Source organism: Syngnathus leptorhynchus, chromosome 8 (genome assembly GCF_054491065.1).
Source record: "Syngnathus leptorhynchus isolate UIUO chromosome 8, UIUO_Slep, whole genome shotgun sequence".
Taxonomy (NCBI): Eukaryota; Metazoa; Chordata; class Actinopteri; order Syngnathiformes; family Syngnathidae; genus Syngnathus; species Syngnathus leptorhynchus.
This window is the reverse complement of record NC_141202.1, coordinates 3,168,789-3,193,295: the sequence shown is the minus strand read 5'-3', so window position 1 is coordinate 3,193,295 and position 24,507 is coordinate 3,168,789. Positions and strand designations below refer to the sequence as shown.

At 43.2% G+C, this 24,507-nt stretch overlaps 3 protein-coding genes across 6 annotated transcripts in view; 2 read left to right on the top strand and 1 right to left on the bottom strand.

Annotated features, from left to right (window-relative positions):
• Positions 1–58: 58 nt before the first annotated feature.
• Positions 59–7,631, top strand: stx17 (syntaxin 17). Of its 2 annotated transcripts, none has more exons than XM_085918282.1 (7): positions 59–202; positions 615–761; positions 836–901; positions 2,056–2,364; positions 2,455–2,505; positions 3,884–3,970; positions 5,982–7,631. In XM_085918282.1, exons 2-7 carry the CDS (start codon positions 639–641, stop codon positions 6,219–6,221), a joined length of 876 nt encoding a protein of 291 aa, XP_085774408.1. In that variant the 5' UTR covers positions 59–202; positions 615–638; the 3' UTR covers positions 6,222–7,631. The 2 variants fall into 2 exon arrangements, with proteins under 2 accessions (XP_085774408.1, XP_085774409.1); XM_085918283.1 differs by having other exon boundaries at positions 576–761.
• erp44 (endoplasmic reticulum protein 44) lies at positions 7,273–14,611 on the bottom strand. Its single transcript, XM_085918279.1, has 11 exons — positions 14,446–14,611; positions 12,742–12,814; positions 12,627–12,666; positions 12,436–12,551; positions 11,347–11,531; positions 11,154–11,269; positions 10,915–11,089; positions 10,733–10,844; positions 10,288–10,429; positions 9,226–9,328; positions 7,273–9,033 (listed from the first exon to the last, which is right to left on the bottom strand). Exons 1-11 carry the CDS (start codon positions 14,503–14,505, stop codon positions 8,935–8,937), a joined length of 1,221 nt encoding a protein of 406 aa, XP_085774405.1. The 5' UTR covers positions 14,506–14,611; the 3' UTR covers positions 7,273–8,934.
• A 117-nt stretch (positions 14,612–14,728) lies between these two features.
• invs (inversin) overlaps positions 14,729–24,507 on the top strand; it is a 15,064-nt gene continuing 5,285 nt past the window's right edge. Inside the window, exons 1-9 of one of the 3 annotated variants that reach the window (XM_085919182.1) lie at positions 14,729–14,822; positions 15,402–15,497; positions 20,098–20,197; positions 20,532–20,698; positions 22,091–22,264; positions 22,872–23,039; positions 23,113–23,293; positions 23,756–23,865; positions 24,030–24,201. In XM_085919182.1, coding sequence (XP_085775308.1) covers positions 15,495–15,497; positions 20,098–20,197; positions 20,532–20,698; positions 22,091–22,264; positions 22,872–23,039; positions 23,113–23,293; positions 23,756–23,865; positions 24,030–24,201 — 1,075 coding nt within the window. In that variant the 5' untranslated portion in view covers positions 14,729–14,822; positions 15,402–15,494. Of the gene's footprint in view, positions 14,823–14,861; positions 15,299–15,401; positions 15,498–20,097; positions 20,198–20,531; positions 20,699–21,508; positions 21,661–22,090; positions 22,265–22,871; positions 23,040–23,112; positions 23,294–23,755; positions 23,866–24,029; positions 24,202–24,507 lie in introns of those variants that run through there. The other 2 variants (XM_085919183.1, XM_085919184.1) reach the window with 2 other exon arrangements.

Sequence of the window (24,507 nt, the reverse complement as noted above, 5' to 3'; positions counted from 1 at the left end):
ATATAAGACGGCTCGACCATCATGCGGAATGTTAAATAATGTCCTTTGTTGTTTGAGGTCGGAAACATTTCGTCGACGCACTTAGGTGAGACTTGTTTACTAATAACAGCTGTCAAAAGCCCACCAGCCAGCAATTGTTGTATATTTCGCTACACAATGGAAGGGGAAACATAAATATTGTGCTTGAGAGCAATTCTTCTGGGTAAGCTTTGCCATATTTGGGTTGAATTTTGCTCCGTTTTCATGCCATGTTGTTGCGTCACAGTTAGCATCAAAACAATACGGAGCAACTAACTTTACGAGTCGATTGAATAGTGTGTCTCTGTCAACTCAAGCATTATCGATTTTTTCATCGATTGGATATTTATATATATTATATAAATTTTACATATATAAAATGTTTATAATATATATATATATATAAATTTTACATATATGAAATGTGTATAATATATACACATTCATTTTACATATATAAAGTTTGTATAATATATATTTTACATATATATGAATTTCACAAATATATATAACATTTGTATTAGTACGTTTCTGATGTCTATCTGATGTCTTTGCAGTCACTCTTATGCCTCTCTAATATGTTCTAACCCGACAAGTGTGAAGTCACGTCTGCTGGTCCCATGGCGGAGGGAGGAAGCAAGCTGACACTGAGGCGCCTGGAGGCTCCCATTCACAAGTTCATTAAAGTGGCTCTCCCTACTGACCTGGAGCGGCTGGAAAAACACCACAACAACATAGTAAAGGTGATACTTCAGATAACGCAGTCTGGCATCCACATCACAACAAATGTCTGATTGCTTTTCCATCTTCTTTGCAGTACCAGCAAAGCCAACAATGGGACCGTCTTCATCAGGAACACATCAACGCCAGCCGAACAGTTCAGGTACACAATGTCATTTGTGATAAATCATAAAGACATCTGTGGTTTGAATTTGTTTTATTTTCTGTTATTATTTTCCCACCGGTGCATTTGAATGGATGTAAATTTGTGCTATTCGTGGGCTGGAATTTCCCTTTCTTCAAAAACGTTGTGTGAGTAAGAATTGATAGATTGGTCCATCTCCTGATCAGTGGTCACTTATCCCTCTCATTATTTGTTATATTTAGCACCTGATTTTATCACTAGTCAATATATTTACTTTTTGTCACATTTTTCTATTCGCGCTTCTTGTTCAGGCTGTTTTTTTTTCTCCCTCAAATACACCCGCCCCCCTCGAAAGAAAAGACACAAAATGCCCCGAGTTAATCTTTGAGACTGAAGTCTTCGTGACATGTCCATGTCATGCACATTCTTTTGTTATTTATTGATTGCCATGTGTTTTTTAAAGCCTTGAAGGATCCCAAAAAGTTTATTTCTTTTTAGATTGCCTATTCTATTCAGGATCATGAATGCTTGCCATTAAGTTCCAGCACAGCTGACACTGTGTACCAGCCTGGGTACATCCTGCACAGGTCGCCCATAAACCACACAGCCCTCAAGACTTATTTTGCCCATATTTTGTAAAACTCTCCAAATTTAGCATACCCTCCCCCCTCGTATAATTGCATCTGGTCCCTAACTCAACATTTGTCACAAACAGCAATGAAATACAATGTCCAAACTTGAATGGCTGTTTTGTGAGTGTGTTTGGGCACATGATGGCTTTGAAATTCCCAAAGGGGTGCTGTTGCCAAGAAGCCAGTCGGCACCCACCGATCCTCTCACCACTACACTCCCAAGCCCCGGGGATGTATACAGAGTGCTTTCCTGTGTCTTGATGGTGTTAATCCTGACTCGTGGCTTGCTGCACTATGTGTTAAGTGTATTGGACGGACAGACAGCTGTCAAGCACAGGCGTCGTCTAAAGCCAAAAGTCTGCCTAGTCGATCCAAAGGAGGACGGAAAAACAAAAAATTCACAACCAACCATTCACACTAAAGTCTAAAGCCAAAAGTCTGCCTAGTCGATCCAAAGGAGGACGGGAAAAAAAAAAAAATCACAACCAACCATTCGCACTTCTAAACGTGCCAAAGCTAATCATCTTGTCATCTTTGCAGCAATTACGAGCAAACGTCAGAGAGATGGAGAAGTTATGCGGTCGCGTCCGGCAAGAAGACGCCACCGGTGTGGAGAAGTTGGTCAAGCCGATTAAGGACAGGGCGTCGGCCGCCACGCGAGACTTCCTGCGCTTGCACGATGACCCCGCCCTTCGGTCCACACCGCCGCCGCCGCCTGATTCTGCTCAGCTATCCGGTCGAGGGCCCGACACGGATGAGGAGTCTGTTTCCGGCTGGCAAATTCAAACCCAGCTGCCGGAGATCCCTGTCGAGGAGAGTGCTGCTGAGTCTTGGGACAACCTTGAGGAGGTACTGACTGCCCAACGTGATATATTTTTATACGTTCGCTGCAATGCTTCAAAAATGTTTTTTTTTTTTCCCCCCCTCCTCCCTTCTCAGGATCTGAAGGAGCTGAGTGGTTTCGTGACAAGCTTTTCCGTGCTCGTCCATGTAAGTTATGAACAACAATTGGCTTTCACATGGAGAGCTTTTTTCTTTTTTTTTTTTTCCATCCCGCTCTGTTTGCGTTGCTGATGGCGCTCCTTTGAGAGCGCAGATCAGTTTAAGGACTCCTGCAGGGGGGACCCTCGGGGGCCTCTCAGCAGAGGGGCGGGAAAAGCTTGAGCAGCAGCCGTGTCCGCGGGGCGGGGAGGTGGCACACATGGGGATGCATCGGAGCAGGTGGAGAACAGACGGTTCAGATTATCGCCCCATCCTCCGGGATGGAGGCAGGAGAGATTAACAGTGGCGGAGAGAGAGAGGAAAGATGTTGTGATGGTTCAAAACAGGGGAGAGGAGGAGCCGAAAGAGCATAGACATGTTGTTCCGGCATCTCAAGGGGGGGGGGGGTTCGGGTGGCGCCACCAGGGGGGGTGGGGGTCATATTCTCGTGCACAACCACTGTGTGTGTGTCATGTGTGTGCTGTTTGCGGTGTTTTCCGCAATTACTTTGAATCTTTATTAGTTCCTAAAACGGACAATGTTGGTTCCAAACAGTCTGACATGGAAATAACTTCAAAGCCCCGGACATTTCAATTACATTAAAACAAATGTTTTTTTTTTTTCTGTGAACAAAAATGGACTATAACAGCTCTTTGGCGTTCAGTTCTTCTTATCATTCAATTATTATTGTTTTTTTGGGATATTCAATTTGGTTCCAGTCTGCATCATGTGCATGCTACAACTCATCACAGCAGCATTTCCAAGTAATTGACTTCATACGGAAGTTCATCCGACCTTCAAATTGTTTTTTTTTTTTAAATTGGTCAAGTATGTTTACCTCACTTGAAAAAAAAAAAATAATTCCAACAAAATTTCAGGCTAAGAATGTATCATTTTTATTTATTTATTTCTATTTGCACTTCCGATATTGTTACGTCCCAAGTAGAGCAACAGTGCAGTGAAACAAAAAAACAAATTAAAATATTCAATCAGGATCACTCAAATGCTTTTGTGCCCGAATAGAAAGAAGAAAAAAAAAAAAAGCTTTTTACGCATTATTGTGCAAGTGAAGTGCTATGAATGGAAAGTGGCGATGTGGGGAGGCGGAGGAGATGGAAAGTGCCCTCCTTGTTGTTTGGTCACTGTGTCCATGTGGCCCTCATAGGGAGAGAGACAGCTGCCACTCTGAATATTTCATGAGACACACACACACACATCCCTCACAAATGTCATCTTTAAGTATACCTCCAACCTGCACGATAACAATTAAAAGCACCAAAATAACAATTAATAATCGTAATGTGTGTGTCTGTGCATATCTTTTGCCACCGGAACGTGTGTGTGTGTACATATTTATATATGTGTGTGTCCAACCCCTGTGTTTCAGTCCCAGCAGGAGAAGATTGACAGCATTGAGGACAACGTCAACACGGCCGGTGCCAACGTGGAGGAGGGGTCCAAGAGCCTGGGGAAGGTGTGTATGGCGTGTGTTAATGCGCAAACGCACACGCGGCATGTGTGTGTGTGTGCGTGTTGAGATCGATGGCACTTTGCCTCGCAGCTATTCCAACAGCGTTTGTCCCTATTGATCGGCTTGAAAACGGAGGAAAGCCACAATTAAGGAAATTGAGAGAGGAGAGGGACGGGAGAGGTTGTCAGTGTGTGCCGAGTATGGAGAAGAGCTCGGGGAAAAAAAGCGCTTCATGTTTTTCATTGCCATTTTGAGCGAGCGCACTCGGAGCGCTGAGTGTACCTCGGTGGCCTTCGCACTTATGACACACTCGAAAATGCCCAACGCTTGGGCCCGTCATCGTGAATCACGTGGCGGAGCCACTCGACACTTAACGACACACACCCACACCGCCGCGGTTCAATTAATTTGTTAAGATTCATTTGGGTGTTGTTGTTTTTTTGTGTGTGTGTGTGTCAGGATTATGTTGAACTCCGAGGCAAAGTTTTGCCCTAACCACTATGCACTCTTCAGGCGTCCCAATTAAAATGAAACCCCGACTGTGGACGATATGATACAAAAAAAAAAAAAAAAAAAGACTTCTCGGCCATGTAGCCAAATTGCGAGCATACAAGCATGCAAATGCACAGGCAGAGCAATTAAATTCTCCACCGAGATGAAAACGCAATCAATTAATCTCGCGTTAGCGCAATTTGGAGGGACTAACGCCTATTCGCACGGGGGGGGGGGGAGCCGTAAAGGTAACCGAGTCGTGATTGAACAACACAAGGTCGAGCTGGCACATTAGGCGAAAAGGGCTTTGTGGAGATAACGCAAGATGAGAGCAGCGGCAGATGTTTGAACGTGTTGAAACGGCTCGTTATCTGTCATCGGGTCAAAGGACGTCGCTCGCGAGCACACACACGTACGTACGTATATATATATATATATATATATGTATATATATATATATATATATATATATATATATATATGTGTGTATATATATATATATGTGTGTATATATATATATATATATATATATATACACATATATATATATATATATATATATATATGTATATATATATATATATACATATATATATATATATATATATATATATATATATATATATATATATATATATATATATATATATAACTCACACTCAGCTCAGGTGAAATTAGAATTGGCTGCCACAGGGGTGTAGTCGAGGGAGGTTAACGTTTGAACTAGATTAATTTAATAGTGAGGGGTTAATCAACAGTGTGTGTGTGTGTGTGCGTGTGCGTGTGTGTGTTGTGTGTGCGCACACGGGCTCATTAATTGCCATCAGCAAAAAAAGCACCTTCCACTCTGATGATAGCGGGTGCAAAAGCAGCCCAAGGAAGATAATGGAATCAGTTTGAAGCTGTAGTGGAAGTGTCCCTTTTTACATTCATACACACACAAACTGGTTTGTGTGTGTATTTTCACTCTTTTTCGGCTCGTGCGTGCGCATACAAACAAGCACGCATGCAAATTTGGGATGGGCGTGACCTTTGAGAATATTTACGCAATACATACGAAACTTTATTTGTCAGCGACATGCTTTTTAAAGGAGAAAAATCCAACCGCAATGCATGCACAGGTCTGAAGATAACGACGTAAATTGAACAGCTATATCCAAGTATTACAATTTCAACAGTCCTATTTCATATTTTGGATGATTTGAGATCAATGCTATATTCAACGAAATAAATAATCACCATCAGTTACTCATGATTTAAGTAGTTACTGTTAAGCAATTTTTGGAAGACTTATTTTTATCATTTTACTGAGTCATTCATATATATTCGATTTTTTTTTTAATTAAGGAAAAAAAATTATGACAATCAATCCAAAGTTAGACAAGTTACATAAAAGCTAAATTAATTGATAAGGATTATAGCCATGACTAGTACCGTCTAACACAAACTGCACCAGATTAAAAAAAAACTTCTTAATCCGCGTGCGATTGATTTTAACGCTAATGTTTGTGTATGCTTGCAGGCAGTAGGCCACAAGTTGGCGATACTGCCTTTGGCCGGGGCGCTCCTGGGCGCCGCTGTCGCCGGCCCGCTGGGCCTGCTGATTGGACTCAAAGCGGCCAGCGCGGCCGTGGTAGGGGGCAGCGCTCTTGGCTTCGCGGGAGGCAGCCTGGTGAAGAAGCACCGTAAAAGCTTGCTAGCGCTGCAGATGAAGCAGCTGACGGCCCCGCCGGCCAACCCCGGGTCAGCCAAGGATGAGTGAGCGATGGAGTTTCCCCGCCGGCCGCCTGATGCTGCTTGCATAATCAGGACTTTGAGCGGTTACACTACTACCGATGCAAATCCATTTGCATTTATGACGTGTTTAATGATACTTTTTGGTGGAACTGCGTCAAACTGACAAAATGGGGGGCATCATGGTCACATTTTGGAGACCTAAAGCTTCTTTCTTTTCAGAAATTCTCCCTATTTTGTCATCTATTTTACACAGATGAGGACTTGCCTTTACAGTTAAAACTCAAATGTCACTTTAAAAAAAAATTGCATTTCATATAGTACAGTGCAAATGTTCCACACCCACCTGTGATAGGTAAAAAACAACAACATATTTTTTGTTTCAATTAAACTTGAGGCTTGTGGGCCAATTGCAGGCCGCCGCTTATTTTTTAGCGGCCCGCAGTAATATACAAAGTGTCATAAAAGTTGCACACTATAAAAACCAACTTGTTTTTTTTGGCCTGAAATAGTTAAGTAGGAAAAATTTAAAAAATATATAAATTACTGACCAACATTTTTTTACAATGCCTAAAGCGGAGTTTATCCCTTCAAAGCTGGCCAAAAAAAAAAAAAGAAAAGTCACATAGACATTCTAACAGTTGGCCACTGAGTACATATCATAATCAGCGTAGTGATTATGAAAATATTCTAGAAAAGAATTATCCCAGTATTTGTGCAAGAATTATGTTTTTGAACTCTGAAATATCCCATTTTTTGGAACACCACGTGTTTCAAAAAACAAAATTTTGGGTCAGCATTATTATGTATTAGATCAAATTTGTATAAAATTGAAGTCTCCACTACTAATGTTGCCTTCTGAGAAATTGCTGCAATTTCATTATGATACAAACCTCCAGTCACATTGACTTGATATAACTTGTGTTGTTTTCATTAACTTATCCACAACACACCCAAGTGCCAGCATGCGATCTAAGTAATGTGCTCCATGTTTTATTTTACATCTTCTTGTCAGCCAAACTAAATGTTGCCATCTTTAAATGTTTCCATGTCAATAAAGGCCACACAAAAACACAATATATTGTAAAATGACTTTTAATCATCATCTCTTTTCCAAATTCTTCCCCTCTTGAGATGACTTGTTTGGAAATGGCAAGCCCCTCCCATTTCTTTTTCGTGTGTGGGCTGAAATGTCCCAATGTCTCTTGGCCTCGATTGGACAGTAAAAACTGAGCAACAAGTCCCCTAAATCAAAACAAGTCCACTTTAGGATCGCTAACTTGTACCAAAGACTCATTAAAAACTTTTTTTTTTTTTTTAGAAGGCTCCTCTTTCTGACATACATGGTACAAAAACATGGTTGGATGGGTTTATGCAGAACATCACTTTGCATCACAGTGGAGTTAATTGGCTTAAATGGCACGGGAAAAAAAAATAATATCTTCGCTCATAATTTTAGTCGAATCTTTGGCAATCAGAATTTTTTTGTTTGGGGAAATTCCAGTATAAATGATCTTAACTCACAAAACGTTGACACAGTAACCCAAAGACTGACCCCGAGATGAACCCAAAATGGCACTTTACAGATTCACTTTATTTGACCTTCTCGAGCCTTTTGAACATCCGACAATGACATGTTTCATTACTTTTTGTGTAGTTTGCTTTCAAAATTATTTTCCAAGTACATCTTTCTATAACTCTTCCGCTATCTGTTGCAACTTGGTGAATGGCTCACTGGCCTCATCCTTCTGAGAACATCTTGTTTGAAGCCTGTGGGGTCAATTGTTAGGTATTGTCTTGGTCTCATGATGACTATGACGGTTTAAATGCCAATTGTAATTGGAGTAGGAAATTATTGGTCCATTCATTGATCGTAGTGAATTTTGCCATTCTGCAAGTTGTGCAAAAGTACTGAATCACTCACTAGTTCATTCAAAGAGGTCAAATTCAGTTCACCTGTAAAGGTTAGAGAGGAATTTTCGCTTTGCTGTCAAATTTCACCCAAAATCCTGTCAGGAGTGTATTTTCAGTCCTTTTACAAGTTTCTCTGTTTTGTTTTTTTAGAAATTGTAAATGTACTTGCAGATTCCCTACTCGAGACTGAAAAACAAAGTAGTACCAAGTAGCAAAATGTGTTTTCTAATCCTTCAGAAATATTGCGGAGAGAGGAAGAAGATGCCACGACTCCAAAATGGCGTCTTGTGCTTTTAAGATTTAAGAACACGCGAGGAGAAATCGCCCGCGTGAGGCGACGTCGGAGAAACCTTGATGAAAAAAAAACGAGCCACGTTTAAGAACAAGTGGAGTGAAGGGTGAATGGAATAATCTAAAGAAAAATAATGGTGCATTTAATTTAGAACAACAAATGCCATGGAACACAAACATATGTACAAGCTCGAGGGAAAAAAAACAACAAAAAACATAAAAATTATTCTCCTGATGCTTCGACCCCCCCCCAAACCCACATTTAAGTCTTCACCCTTTCCCAAAATCCAAAATAAAATGTTACGAGTTAAGAAAATATAGGTTTATCCAACATAGTTGTGTCATGGGCTTGGCTTTCTCACATGTTCTCGCCAGTTCTTCTTCATCTCTCTTTTCAGTAAGGGTGTTTGCTGTTGTGTCCCGCTGGCCTGTGTCCTGACCCAAAGCCCCCCCTCCTACCGGGGCATTCCTATACCCCCCCCACCCCGAGGCGTGGCATTGAGTCAAAAAGTGACTGGAAGGAAAGGCGGTTGAGGTCACAGCTCATCGCGGTCCCGTGTTAGGATGGTGTAGCGAGACCCGCTGGGTGCTAGTTTTTTGAAGGAGCTCTTCGGGGGGCTGCTGGCCATCTCCTCCTGATAACAAACAAAAAGGCCGAGCAATTAAAAAAAAAAAAAAAAAAGAAAAAAATCTGCATTGTCCATTAGTTGCTTGCATGAAACCCAGGTGCCCTAAAATCGAACCTTGTGGAACACCGTACGTCATTTTCTCTTCATCCACCTCTTGCGATTGGATCTTATTCAATTGTGTTTGTGTGTAAGCCAGACCTGTCCGGGTGTGCTGTCCGTGGGATCGGGACCGTGGTGGAACTCTCGATGTAGTTTTCCGGAGTGAAGGTCCAAGATGAACTGTTTCAGTTTGCCGGGAACGCTAGAAATATTCAGCAAAGGCGTCATCAAATCGCCAGCGTATTCCGACGGAACATTCCACACATCCGGTCGGACCCGTTGGATAATAAGACGGCGGTGACATGAAGGCATATTCATCTATCAAGCATCTTATTACCGACGGGGTCATGAGCGGTTTTGTCGCGTTACACCGACGACGCCCGGCACCGCTTTTGTGTGTGTTGTGTGTGTGTGTGTGTGTGTCTCACTTTAGTGCATACATACAACATACGCTGCACTAATGCAATTTCAAGCTGTGTGCCACACGCAGCGCTGATGTGATGCAATTAGGCCAAGCGAGGCCCCGCTCAGTCCTCGGGGCTTGTGTCTATGTGATCGGGGCTCTGATTGGGGAGGGTGGTGGTGGTGGTAGTGGGGGGGAGCATAAATAAGAGCACATTTGATTAGAATGGATTAGTTTAGCACTTATTGCCCGCGCCAAATCATGTCACATTAGCGCCGCTGTCCTGGCCCATTCAGGAAGGACAAGTTTAAGAAGGGCCTGACGTTTTTTTGGCTGGTGCGCAATAGCCGATTACGATCTGTGTGTGTGTTGGGGGGGGGGGGGGGGCGGGGTATCAAGGCAGATGAGAACAATGGTGGCTCATGACATCATTAAGCATAGAGAGGAAGGACTAGTCAAATTTGTGGTCAGCTGTAATTAGATTTGCTTCATGGCTTTGACATGATGTGATTACTGCAGTAACACTGGTGCACACGTTCCAGTAGATGCCAATTAAACTAAAAATAAATAAATAATAATAATCGTTTTAAATGATTTCCTTGTTTGTTGGTCAAATTGTGTAAAAACAACCTCAGTTGATTGGCGACATTTTCATTGTCCTTTTGTAAATAATACCAAAAGCTTGACACATTGATGATTCTTGTCGATTGTTCTTTTTTTGCGATCGAGAAGATCGAAGGCAAGCGGCGAGTACTTACCTGAGGTCTTTGTAGTCCGGGAACACGTACATGTGCCTGAACGAGTCGATGGCAATGACGGGACAGTCGGCGGGAGTCTTCTGGATATGGAGGAGAGGATGTCGGAACTTATCGCAGTCCGCGTGCAGGAAGTTGATGGACCCTGAGCGACAGCAAACAGTTAGTAATCAAACTGAGAAACTGCGAAACAATTCTAATTTTCAAAAATGCGACATAAATTTTATATTTTTGTTCTGTCTCCCTCTGTTGGTCACTGTTTTTTTTTTTTAGATGTCTTTTGAACAAGTTATAACGACGACTAAGTGAATTTCTGTACTCGTGCGTGTGCAGCGACAATGAATTGGATTTCAGAATACTGCCAAGTTCGGATCTGATGCAGCACGTTGAGTTAAAAAAAAAAAAGCAGAGGAAATGACAACACACAAAAAAAACGATACACGCTAACCTTTCTCGCTAAAGAGCTGACGAGTCACTTCCTGTTGGAACTTCTCTAAGCTCTCATTGTCTTCTTTGAGATGGAACAGAATGAGGAAAGGGATGCCCTCTTCGGTGAGCTCCTGGAAAACAAGACGGGGGATTGTTCGAAAAATGTCCATTGGAAGATCTTACTGATGATGATGAGCATACCTCTCCGTTTTCAAAGGTGATCTCCCTGACCAGAGGAACACACTTGTCCTGAACCCAAGCGTAGGTCAGGTCAAAGTTGTCCAGGAGGCCGATGTAGGCCATGTCGGGGATGTTCTCCCCAACCGGCTTGAAGATGACGCTGTCCCCGCTGAAGCGCTCCGACTCGGACAGGGGCCTAAGGGGGGCGAGAACGTTGAGACGTTGCGGGAAGGGAAACGACAAAAAAAAGAAAAACTCACCCGAATGCAGCCGAGAAGACGCAGTCATCTCGGAGGATGTTGGCGACTTTTTCAAAGGCCCGGTATTTGTCCGAATCTTTCTTCTCAAAGTAACCCACGATGTTCCTTTTGCTTCTCTGCGGGAGTCGAAAAAACTCAATGTCGATTTGGATTCGATTCATCGTTCGGCCTGATAACCGACGTTGCCGCTCACGTCGACGGATTTCAGCTCCTCCTCCGAGTGGATCTCAATCACCGGGTCGACCTGCTGCTGGCGGATGAAGTCGGCGATGGCCGCCACTGACCTCTGACCCCTGTACTCTCGCTTCATCATCATGCCGTTGCGGAACAGCTTCAGCGTGGGGTACTTGCTGATGCGGTAGCGCTGGGCGATGTCGGCTACACACGAGGCCAAGTTGGGAGTAAGAAAGTCATTGATTGATTTAGAGGAGTGAGTGAGCACACACACACAGGGGGGGGGGGGGGGGCATAAAGTGAACGTCAAAGCGTGGCGGCGATGGTGGCAGTGAAAAGGCTGAAAACACAACCTCCAGACAGCTCTGAGGTCTGATCTCCCACATGAAAGCTGCCCCCCCACCAGGGGTAAATATTCGCTGTGCAGTCACTCCCTCCGTGTGTGTGTATGTGTGTGTGTGTGTGTGTGTGTGTGTGTGTGTGTGTGTGTGTGTGTGTGCGCACATATGTGGCAGGTGTCAATCTCTCCGCAGGGCGTCTCTAAGCCTCCAGGCTTCACAGGAAGAAGCAGTTTTGTCATTAGTCTTCAAACAGTTTGCGGGTCATCAATAATTCCCTTTAATTTGTTTTATCTCAAAAGGCTGCGGCCGGGCAGGCGGGCGGTTTGTGTCTGCGCTGCCTTTTGGTGTGGCGGCGGCGGCCATCTTTTGCCTATGTGGCCTCATCAAATATGGTGTGTGTTTTTCCATTTGGCGTGTATAACATGAAAGAGGCTGAAAGCGTTTTATCATCCAACGTGCACGGAGCTAAACAGATAGCCGGTATTTGAAAGGATATCGATGTTAGGATGTCATTTCCTTTTTTAGCTCGTTGGATTGCAGATATTAGATAACAGCGTCGCCAATTCAAGCTTTCTAAATAAAGTTTTTTTAAAAAAATCGCACTTTTGATTGACACTGTCAGGGAAGTCTTTGTGGCAAGTGTTAGTTTAAAAGAAGGCAAAGTTTTCCAGTGGCTTCTTGATTCAGGACTCAAAATGAAAAAGCAATTTTTCATTTTGGTTTTTTGCCAACAGTGCAAGAAAAAGGGTGGAGATGGAAACACTCACAATGCTGGTCGCAGTCGACTCGCGCAAACACCACCTGCTTCATATCCGGGAACTCCTCCCGCATGATGTTGGACGCCTCCTCAAAGATGGGATGGAGCATCTGGCTAAATCTGCACCTGAGGTACCGAGAAGGGGGTCATCAATGTCTGTTTACGACATTGAAATCCATGCAGAGAAGAAAAGTCGCTTACCAGTCAGCATAAAAGTTCACTAAGGAAACAGCAGCATTGTCTGCAAACACACGCACTCATTCAGGAAAATTCTGTCACTGGTTTATTGAGTGCTTCGTGTTTTACAACGTCTTACTTAAAACGTCATCAATGTTGGCGGAGTTCAAACTGGTGATTTCTGCTTGTCCGGGAGTACTAAGGCCCATCACCTATGGAAAATGGTTAGCGGAGGGAGTTACATATTTACTTTACAGAGGGTTCCAAAACCTAAACCATACTATCAGAGAAATGGCCAGAGTTCATCTTAACCTCACCAAACTTGTCAAGTGTGAACATACCCACAAGCAAATAATGTTAAATAGAGCAAATGTCTAACCGGCTATAATTATCTTCCACAGAACAAATACAGGAGTGCTTATCATAATGATTCGGTAAAGATAGTTTAATCCTTATTCCGGACTCACTAACAACTCGGTTTAGACAAATAAAAATGACTCAGGTTGCATATGTTGAAACAGCCTCAATGAGTTGACAGAACAGACTTACAATGATGTTGTTGTTGTTTCTGCCTCCATGTTATTTTTGTAATTAGAAAACACATCATGCTTGACAACAAGATCCTGTTAAAGACTATTAAGACAGAAGAAGGCATGGCAGACGGGTGTTGCCCTGCACACACCGCAACCTCGCAGAGTCGGCAGAGTACAAAGAGCAGCCTTGGTCAAATTATTTACCAATGAAAATTGAAAAGAAGGGAGTGCACGGCTCTTGATACAACCAAGTGATGGAAAAAGTTACGATTTGTAAACTTAAGTTCCTAGTAACTGGGAATCTGCCCTAACCAGTTATCTTGAAAATGTAAACATGAAAATCCTATGCGTAACGCTTGCTATTATCTCCTATTGAGATTTTCTTTGTCATTAATACATTTTTATTTGAGCTGGTGGGCGGAAGGAATTATCTATTTCTAAAGACAAATAACATTCACTGCTCACATCACAAAACAAAAACATGGTTTCCTTGCATGCTATTTTTTTTATAATCTCCTGTTTAATGTTATTGCGGCCGTAACCAACTCCTCTGCTACAAAGGGATGGTTATATTTTCTGAGCCATCATTAACTTAGTAAGATAAAAATAACCGTGCAAACTATTTTAGATCAGGCCCCAAAGTAACACAAAGTTGCACCGCTCGTTTCCGGGTTGTTAACCAATCAGATTGAGCCACAACAGAGGACTTCACCAACCGGCGAGCATCAACCAAAGACATGAAGGAATCAATCGAAAACTACAAACAATAAATATATAAAACATCCTTTTTGCAAAAACAAACGTACGTAGACGCTTGTGTTAAACATACAAATCCGACCAAACGAATATAATGACATTTTACCAACGAAAAATATGTGGACAGTCTGCTTAGAGTAAGACACTTTAAGAGCATGCATGTTGTTGTCAAAAGTTTGGACATAATGTTTGTTAAATAAATAACACGCGACCTTTGTAGATTAAACCAAAGTAAATTAAAGGACCATCGGTAATGTCACGCAACATCCCCGGCTAATTTGCATAAAAGGCTTCTGCAAAATCGGTTGCCATAAACTTCCATCGCAAGAGTGGTCTAGCCAAGGATATAAATCCGCTCCAATGAAAGGCCGATTTGGTATATAAATCACTACAACAGGATCAAAAAGAGCCACGTCTAATGACAGGGGAGGCTGGTCGGTTAGCTAACCACTAGCCTGGCTGGTTAGCTAAGAGCCCTCCAGCTAACGTTAGCTTGCCTTTTACCGTTAGCAATAATCAAAGTGTCATTTCCGGGGATGAGAAAAAGATCCTACCAGTAGTATGACGCAACTGATGCAGTTACAGAGGGAGGATAATATTGTTGATAGTTTCATCGTATTGTAGAAAGTGTGAAGGTGCAAGGTGGTGGTAGTGATGATTCGCCCCTGTCTGCTTCGACACCGCTCGTTGCTGCAGCAGGAACAGCGGCGAACCGATCTCGTGGTGACCACGGAAACGAAAATGAAACTTCCGGTAAAACCTAAGTTTTGATGGGAAATGTAGTTCTATTACAAACCTAAACTTGCGTCCCTGTTAGTTGAAAAACTACAAACATGGTAACAATTGAAACTTAATGGGAATTGTAGTGTTTTGTCATCATTACATTTAACGGGACGCCCTGGAAGAAAACTTGGGAGTTGGGCATTCAGAGGTAAACATAAAATAACAGCAATAGAGGCTAAAGGTGTATTTAAAGAAACGTTAGCATGATGTTACCATGACGGCTCTTTAACCGTGTTGCTTATTTGTTTTACATTTATGATAAGTTTCATTGAACGGGGACGAGTTCCATCATTTCCCCATAGCTTTTTAGGAACCTTAAATTTGACCTATTTTCATTTTCGTATACATGCTCACTATTTGACGTATACTTAAACCTAACCTCGTCTGGTGTTTGTCAAAGTTATCACCCAAGCAATGTTATGTTAACAACTTGAACAACAACTAGGACACGTCTGCCTCACAGTTCTGAAGTTCAGGTTTGGCCCTTCCTGCGTAGAGTTTGAATGTTTATCTATTATGGCTAACAAGTCTAGAATCTCCAAAGTGAGCTTGGACAGGTCCCATTCCAACTCTAATGTGGACACGCGCCATAGAAAATGGATGGATGGAGGTCCAGGGTACCATGTATGCTACCCAAAAAAGATTTTTTACAACTCGTCTGATTTTGCTGAACTATTGGTGAGCAGGTAGTCCCAGTATGTGATTGATCCGCTTTCTCTCTCCCCAGCAGGATGAGAGATCTGGGCAGGTAGAGCACATGGAATCCCATCCAACAATTGAAGTGGAAAACATCTGCTGAAGCATCCATTTCAATGCAACTATGGTAAGAATCTGACACCCTTAATAATCGGTGGTTGGTTATGGGAAGTGCCAGATTGCCAGATTGTATTTCTTTCCCCAAGAGACTAGGTCAGTTGAGACTTTAACAATCCCTAATTATGTGACCCGTTACAACCTAATTGTTAAGGAGATTAACTAGAATTGAATAACTGCATTAATATTTAATGGGCTCGAATTGTCTGTAGGGGGTTCGCGGTGTGTGAGCGACTCGCAGATGGAGAAATTGGGCGATTTATCGTACTCTCACCGACTATCGGTGGTACGAAGGGGCCAAGATAAATATTCCAAATGTTTCTATCTGTTTCTGTTTCCAGAGATGTGGTTATTTTTCATCTTTAATTCATATTCAAGCGAGGCTAATAATACTTCTAATACTACTCGTGCCTTATTGCCATATATTCATTCAATCTACTCATTTGAAAGCACCCTCACAATTCTTCTCTGCTGCTCCCAACATCTTTTCCCGTTTCGCATTGATTTTTTTGTTTGTTTTTTTCAGCTGATTACGTCCCTCTACTGTGATTCGCCTTTGGGCACGTTGCTCTCTACACTTTAATTGGACATTTAATTAGATCACAGTTTTAGTCCAATTAGACTCCGAGGTGTGGGGGATAGGGAATGGAAGGGCGAAGAGGAAAAAGTCCCCGAGCTGATCTCGGTCTCCCTTCCTCTTTCTCTTTCTTCATCTGTCTTTTTCTGTCTGCCACGCCGTCCGTCCCTCTCGCCATCTCTCCCGAGGGCTGCTCATTAGTGATATAATGGGAGGACTCTAAACACACATCTTCCCCCCCAACTCTCCAAATGACTCAAGCAGCATCTGAAACACACAGACGAGGGCTACGGGGACATTTGCGGCTCACTTTTTATACACATGGTTTACTTTTCCATTTTCTTCAACAATATTTGCCGGAAAGCTAAAAGCGTAACGTTACCGGCAAACTCGTTTATGGTCGGAGGCTTTGATTAACGCCGCTTGACAGGCTGCCACTCACGGCAGTATTGACCCGCAAAGGCAACACAAACATCAACAACATGCCGGGTAGAAGTCTTATCGACTCGGCGGAAAGCTTCGGCATGATATCGCAGCATCTCGTGAGACCCGAGATCAACTTGATTACTAATAACACTAAAGCGTGTGTCACTCAAATACGAGGCAAATTGACATTATTTTATGCTCTTGATAGTTTTGCCCTCTCCAACAGCACAAAAGAGAGTTATTGCTATATTATTTATATATATATATATATATATATATATATATATATATGTTTTTTTTCTCTGGCAATTATACACATCCTTTTTTGCTGGGGTGTGCTTCAATATAACAATCTTTTAAAATGGGAAAATAAAAATAATGTACTTCAATAATAATTTCATCACGTTCATGCACAAAATACACTGTCCATCTATCTGTTCCTCACTTCGTACCTCATCCTGACACAGGAAGTATCCGACAAATGAACAAACAGATGTACAGTGCAGATATTGTTCCCCTTTTATCAACAGTTGTGCCTTGGCGGAGGTCTCTGTTCCACTGAGTTCTAGTCCACCATGTATTGTTCCTTGCGTGTCGCAAAAAGCAAAAACAACAGTGTGCCTCAGCGGGCGAAGACACATGTAAACACTCACACCCAGATGTATGCCAATATGCACACACGCCATGCCTCAGAGGACACAAGTCAATCTGTGTGTACCTTGAGGAGTCTCCTGAGGTCTTTGCCTCACACACACACACACTCGGTCCCGCTCCTCACACCTGCCCCACCGCGTCTCAAATTCCCGCTTCAGGTCTGCGTGTATTTGAACGACAATTCAGTAGGCGGGGGTGTTATGGCCACAGGCATCACTACCTGACCCCCTGCTTGTGGCTGTTTGACTGACAGCCGTGGTCCCGCCTAATTGCATTACCCTCCCAGGTGATTGTCTCACACCCGGGGGACTCATTTGTCAGGATGCGTGGTGGTAATGATGTAAATTAGCAGACATATATGTCACTCAGCCTGCCGGCGCCCCGCCGATTGGCCCCGCTGCGCTCGTGGGCCCGGCCCCCCGGCCGAGGGAGTCGGCTCATTGGTCTTGGGGGATCCAGGATGTCCCCCAGAAATAGAGCTTTGCGGATCGGGCATCCCCGTGGGCTAATATTATCCATCCACCCAACCACTTTACCTGTCAGTCAAAACGCAGGGACGGGACCCCCGCAGTGTCTTTCTGCTGTCGGTGATACACACACATTTACACACCCGGCCCCCCTAGAGAGCCACGTAGGTGGCGTAGGCACCTTTACGATGTTGGCTCAGGCCCAAAACTGTCAGAAAATAAGCTTATATAAAAAAAAAGTGTGCGTGCGTTACTTATAATAGAGCGAAAAGGCCACGAGCTTCTGTGTGGTTTTCCCACTGCTTGCCCAGCGTGCTTTAGTTTTGTCCTCTATCAAAACCAGACTCCTTCACAAAGCACAAACAAGAGTGACACTAACATATAGACACACACACACACAGTGTCGCACTCCTGTCGAGTTTTTAAAAGGCTTGAACAAAGTGTAGATTCTTTGTCAAACTTGTATTTTATACAAACGGGACCATGAATAAAGAATAAATAATGTCAGCATCAGCATGAATCGATAGCCTTACAGATAAACAATCGCTCCACCCGGCCCTCGGCCCGTGATCAATGCTTTACTCTGAGTTATTGTCTTCATATTAACAAGTGAAGTGCTCCCCGAGGAACCCGTGTGAATGGGGAAAATGAGCCCGCCGCAAAGCTCTCAACAGGACCCGGCCGTTGTTTTTACAACCTTCTTTGTTTGATTCCAGACGCGCCATCTCAAAAGGCTTTTTAGACAAATTTGGATTCACTGTAGGTGTTTCCAAAACACTCGGGTCCTCATGAAACTCTAATTGCCTCCTCTCACTGACCTGAATGTCCCTCACATCAATTCGCTTTATCGACGAGCGTGTCCCGCATGTCCGCGGCAGCTGAAATTCAGATTTTTTCTTTTTTTTTTTTTTTTCGTATTCCCCTCTTGCGTTTAAGATTATTCATAAATCAATTCATGTGTTTATAGTAGTAGCAGCTGGGGATGTTAATATTGACTCGGAGAGAGAAGGAAAGATCAAAATAAATCAAGAAAAGTCAAAAGTAAGTTTTAATGAGCTCTTGTCATAGTGGAAAATAATCACTTTGATATGAGAAGTATGAGTGGACTTGATATTCAGAAAAGGACAGTAAAGTGCTTTTTTTTTTTGTCATTCAAGTCAGAATAAAAATCTCGCAATAAAAAGAATGGGTGAAACGTCACTATTTAAATACAATACTATTCTATTTGTCTATCAAATAAAGCAGAATAATAAAATAAAATAAAAAAATTAAAAAGATTCAATTATATTTGTCTATCAAATAAAGCAGAATAATAAAATAAGAAATAAAATAAAAAATACAGATAAAAAAGAAAAATAAATAAAAATTGCATATGGTCACATTCACTTTTCTCCCAAATCGTACCCATAAAACAAATTCAATTTAAGTGCGTCCATTTTTGGCCTACCCTCTTTAAAAATACCATATCCTAAAAGAAAATGAAAAAGTCTGAATCCAGAGTTGCTCTTGTATTTTTAGATACTTCCACACATGTTAGACATTGTACATTGCTGACTCATCACTGTCAATTAGCGATAAGTTGAGATGTTTGCGGTGGAATTCAGTAAAAATAAAAACTATTCTCAGAGCAAATAACTCCCCGTGACACTGCACATGTGCCAAACACAACAAGATGATTTACTTCAAAACGCCCGCGCTCGGGGTTGAGCGTGAGAAAGCAGGAGGTACGATTGCCGTACCGCACGCACCGTCCGCGGGAAGCTCTCTTTACGAGACGGTAAGCAGGGGGCACGATGAGAAGCTCGGAGGACATGAGATTCTTCTTCTTCCTTGGAGCAAAAGTATTTGGACGATGGAAACTAAATTTCCGATGGTGGGACCGATTAGTGCCGCTGGCTTCATTGTGTTTAGGGGGGCGATGATTGATTTCTGTGTTGTACCCCGCAGGCTTTGTCCCATATCTCTCACTCCACACACACACACACACAGAGCGGAGCATGTTGCAGTATTAATGAGACATTAATAAGACATGAGGAGAGACCCCCCTCTTACACGCTCCACACAGGGTTCGCGCCTCCACCCCTCACTCTCTCCCCAGCTGCTTCCCGTCCACAGATTACCCGGCTTTCACTGGGCTCTTGTTAAGTGGGGCCAGGAAGAGATTTAACCCCCTCAGCGGGGGGAGCGCACGCACACATCCACGTCGACTCTGTCAGAGCACATCAGCTTGCCAATATGTGATCAAAATGTCTTCCTTTTGGACTCCACGGCCAATGGAATGTCATCTGGATGATATGATTTTTACAGATGATTAAGAAACAGGCGTGTCAGGTGGATTTAACAACATATTATTTTTTTTTGTTAGAGTTAAATAACGTCTGAGAGAATTTCCTCCACATTGGTCAGCACTTGATAAGCACGCTATTGTATATGTACAGGAAATAGCCACAGGTTGAATCGTGACCTTATGCGTGTTTGTGTTACAGGCCTCGGCGCCGTCCGGCCCGGGCGCCGCCCCTCTGGGCTCGCAGGTTCACGCCGCCGCTGTCAATGGCGACAGGAACGCGCTGCTCAAACTCATCACAGGTAAAATAAATCAGAATATATAACTCGCTTGAGGTGCAGAACTACGAGGAGGCCAAAAGTCCAGTTTATATAGTGACCGGACAAAACTTTTTTTTTTTTTTTTACTACCTACACACGCAAGCGTGCTTTCGCATTAGTATGCAATAGCGGAGCGCTTTATTGATTTCTGCAAGGAAATTTTGTGCAGGCAGGTCAGAGGGCAAGGTAAGCCCCATGCGGGCAGAACAGAATAAGGCTTTTTGCACAGGGAAAAAAATAAAAATAAAAGTAGATGCTCACAGTTTCAAATATTAAAACATAAATCTAAAACTCATCTATTCTTTTGTGTATACAGCAGAGCCAATCGTACGGGACTGCGAGGATCAGTTTGGCCGCACCCCTCTCATGTACTGCGTTCTGGCCGATCGCCTGGACTGCGCCGAGATTCTCCTAAAGGCCGGAGCCTCGGTCAACAAAACCGACCACAGCCAGCGCACGGCACTCCACCTCGCCGCACAGAAGGCATGGCCTCCGCTGACCCACACACACACACTCACACACTCGGTCAAACACTGCTTGTTAGCACGTGAGGCAGATTGGCATGTTTGGAGCTTGTATTGAGTGAAAAAAAAAAAAATGATAATAATAATAATAGCTTTGCAAGTGAGCAACTAAATCGACCAAGCTGGGGTTCGGTGGAAAAAGGGAGGCCACTGCCCCCTAGTGACTGTATATATCGCCTCAGGGCTACTGGGAGACAAATTAAGAGAGAATGGGAATAACTCTGGAAGCATTTCACATACATTAATAATCTTTTATAGGGCAAGGAAACATGTTTGGTCAATTAAGTCGAAATGAACGCCGCCAGCCTCACTACAAGGCAGTCAAAGCCAATCACTGAATAAAAAGCAATGATAATACACTCAAGACAAGGTTCTAAATATGGTGAAAGAAAAAGTGAGGCATAATTATTAATACAATGATTTTTTTAAAAAATTTTCTTAAATGTTATCCTACCTTTTTATTAGAGTACTTAAAAAAAATAAACCACAAATTGAAATTCTTTCAATAGTAAAGAATGTGTGTGAACAATATTGGGTGAAACTGACTTTTGAGACATTTCAATAAATTATTGAAACAAAAGTTAATTACATTATCAGGTGCAACTATGAGATGTGTATTTGTACTCCGTCATATTTGGTAACATTTTCTATGATGACTTTGTTCAAGAAAGGGGTTAGTTGTAGTGATAGTAGGATAGTATTGGTGTGCTCGTGCGCATGTGGGAATGATGGTGACGGGGAGCCCTGTCTCTTTGACACAGGATCAATAATTGGCCGAGACAGGCAGAGAGGCCAGGGATTACGGATCTAATTGGACGGAGAATAGGGAGGACAGGAGCGCATACACACACTCTCTCGGCCGAGATGCATGCTCACACACGAGATAGATCCGTCAGGCTGCGGCTTTGAGGCGCCACCATGGTAAATATACAAAACACACTCAACGCGCCGAGGGCCGTGCAGACACACAACCTGAGGTGTCCCGTGAGAGCTGTTAGGCACTGCATCACTCGGGGGGGGGGGGGGGGGGTCCTGGCTGTATACCATCCAAACAGATGATGATGATGATGATGAAGGGGGGGGGGCAGAACTGATGTCTAACAGCTCATCACACGCACCAAAATGAGAGCCAACAAAGATTGATAACCTCTGAATTGAACAAGACATCAGTAGAAGACCACAAGATCGTGCACGGGCCTCGGTGTGGTGAAACCACTAATTGAGTGAGGACACGTGCAGAATATTGTTTGAATCAAATAGTCTTTTTTTTTTATTGTCCATCCATCCAGTTTCTATATTTTATTATTTTAAATTATAGTAAATTATATTACATTTTATTTTTGCAATGCAGGGAAATGTCCGTTTCCTCAAACTGCTGCTCTCTCGGCACGCCAACTGGCTGCAGAAAGACTTGGAAGAGATGACCCCGCTGCATCTCGCCACAAGACACCCTTCTCCGAAAGCCCTCGCCTTGCTGCTCAAACACATCGGCCCCGGTGAGGTCGACACACAGGACAAGAACAAGGTAGAGTGCGACGAAGAAAAAGAGAGAAGGGATCACAGAGAAGTTTAAAGGGGAGGGGGGGGGGAGGAAGGAAGGGTGGAAGAAAGGAGGCTAAGGAACAGAAGTATTTGCTGAATCTAATCAGCCATCTCAACCAGAAACCACCGCGCCCGAGATAAAACAACCAATCGAGAAACAGAGGGCTTGACGTTACAGCTTGTGGTCATATTTATTCCGAGAACTGGAGATCAAATTCAAACGTTACTTAAAACATTTGAGGTCATACGCACTCGTGTCGCAGCGAAGCTTAAATATCTGTGGCCACAGGGACAGAGCGTCACTTGTGCGACCACGCCGAGGTGTGACATCAGCAGTTAGTTTTGTAATGACCCAATAAGCATCATCGTGTCAGATGACAGCCGGTAGCTTTCATTTCGACGCTTTTGCGGCTTTCTTTTTAGCTCCGACGTCAATGTGAGCTTTGTGTTGACACTCGCCCTCAAATTTCTTGCTGGAGTATTTTTCCTTTGCGTAATCAAAAAAGGCCAAAGTCGCGAGACCACAAGGGCTCTTACTGTTCTCCATCCCAGTCATCATCGCCATCTGTCTTGCTTGCCTCTCTTCGCAGCAAACCGCCTTGCACTGGTCAGCGTTTTATAACCGGCCGGAGCACGTTCGCCTACTCATCAAACACGACTCCAACATCGGCATCCCCGACAGCGAGGGAAAAATCCCCCTGCACTGGGCCGCCCATAGCCAGGAGTCTAGCGCCACGCAAACTGTCCGCTGTATACTGGTACGCATCACATAAATTTCTTGAGCATAATAAATTCAGGACAAATTGATACATTTGAATTGTGTGTATGCAGGAAGCAGCTCCCACAGAGTCCCTGCTGAACTGGCAGGACTATGAAGGTCGGACGCCGTTACACTTTGCTGTCGCCGACGGTAACGAAGCAGTGGTGGAAGTGCTGACGTCCTACGAGGGCTGCAACGTCACCGCTTACGACAATCTCTTCAGGACACCGCTGCACTGGGCCGCACTTCTCGGTAAAATGACAAATAGTCCCGCATGGCTCCTTCCCGGGTCCGCTTTTCAGTTTTGTATGTCTCACAAGTTCACTCTCAGATATTTGGCCCTGAAGTGGTTGCATAAACAAAAAAGCTGGTGTCATAAAAAAAAAAAAAAATGTTACTTGGTTGGGTTAATTTTGTTCCGCATTTTCCCCAATTACTTCTCAATCCCTTCTTTTAAATATCAAGTCATAAAATAATTTGGTTGTGAATAATCAATTATAAATCATTACACATTTTAAGGTTGCCTATAAGTCAAGTTAATTTAAATGTATTTTTGTTGCCCTTAATCTCTGAAAAAAAAAGAAATCAACATCCCCGGATCGTAACCCCCAGGAGAGCAAGGGAAATTTCAAAATGTCATCGAAAAATAGTCACGTGAAAATATGTATTGTTTGTGTGACTCTGCGTTCTCTCAATATGACGATGCGTTCTCAGGCCACGCCAGAATTGTCCATCTGCTGCTGGAGAGGAACACGTCGGGCACCATTCCGTCAGACAGCCAAGGAGCGACACCTCTGCATTACGGAGCACAGAGCAACAACGCTGTGAGTCGTGCACACCAAAAAATTAATAACAATCTCTCTTTTTTTTTTCTGCAGAAAAATCCATAAAAAAATATGATAATATAACGTAATATAATAGAAAACTTGAATATAAATATTACATAAATGATATAAAATATTTTGTTTTTCTTTGTGTGCGTGAACAGGAGACAGTCGGCGTGTTTCTTTCTCACCCGTCGGTGAAGGATGAGCCCGACCTGGAGGGCAGGACGGCCTTCATGTGGGCGGCAGGGAAGGGCAGCGACGATGTCATCCGCACCATGTTGTCCCTCACGCCTCACATTGACATCAACATGGCCGACAAGTATGGCGGCACAGGTGAGCTCCTCCTTTTCAAGTCTGCAGCCTGTGGTGATGTCAAAGGGGGATTTCCCTAAAGACGAACAAGAGAGCGGGAAAGCTGATTGTGTCAGCGAAATAAGTGGAAGGTCGCCATATAGACTCCCGACACTCTCCTCCTTCTCACACACACACACACACACACACACACTTGAACACACTCGTGACATGTCAGTGACGCCGAGGGGACTATTGGATGTCTAATCACCATGTCCAGCCTGGCTATTATTGTTTATCTATGCATTTGCAAGGTCGACAGCGTGAAGGACAACATGGCTGACAGGC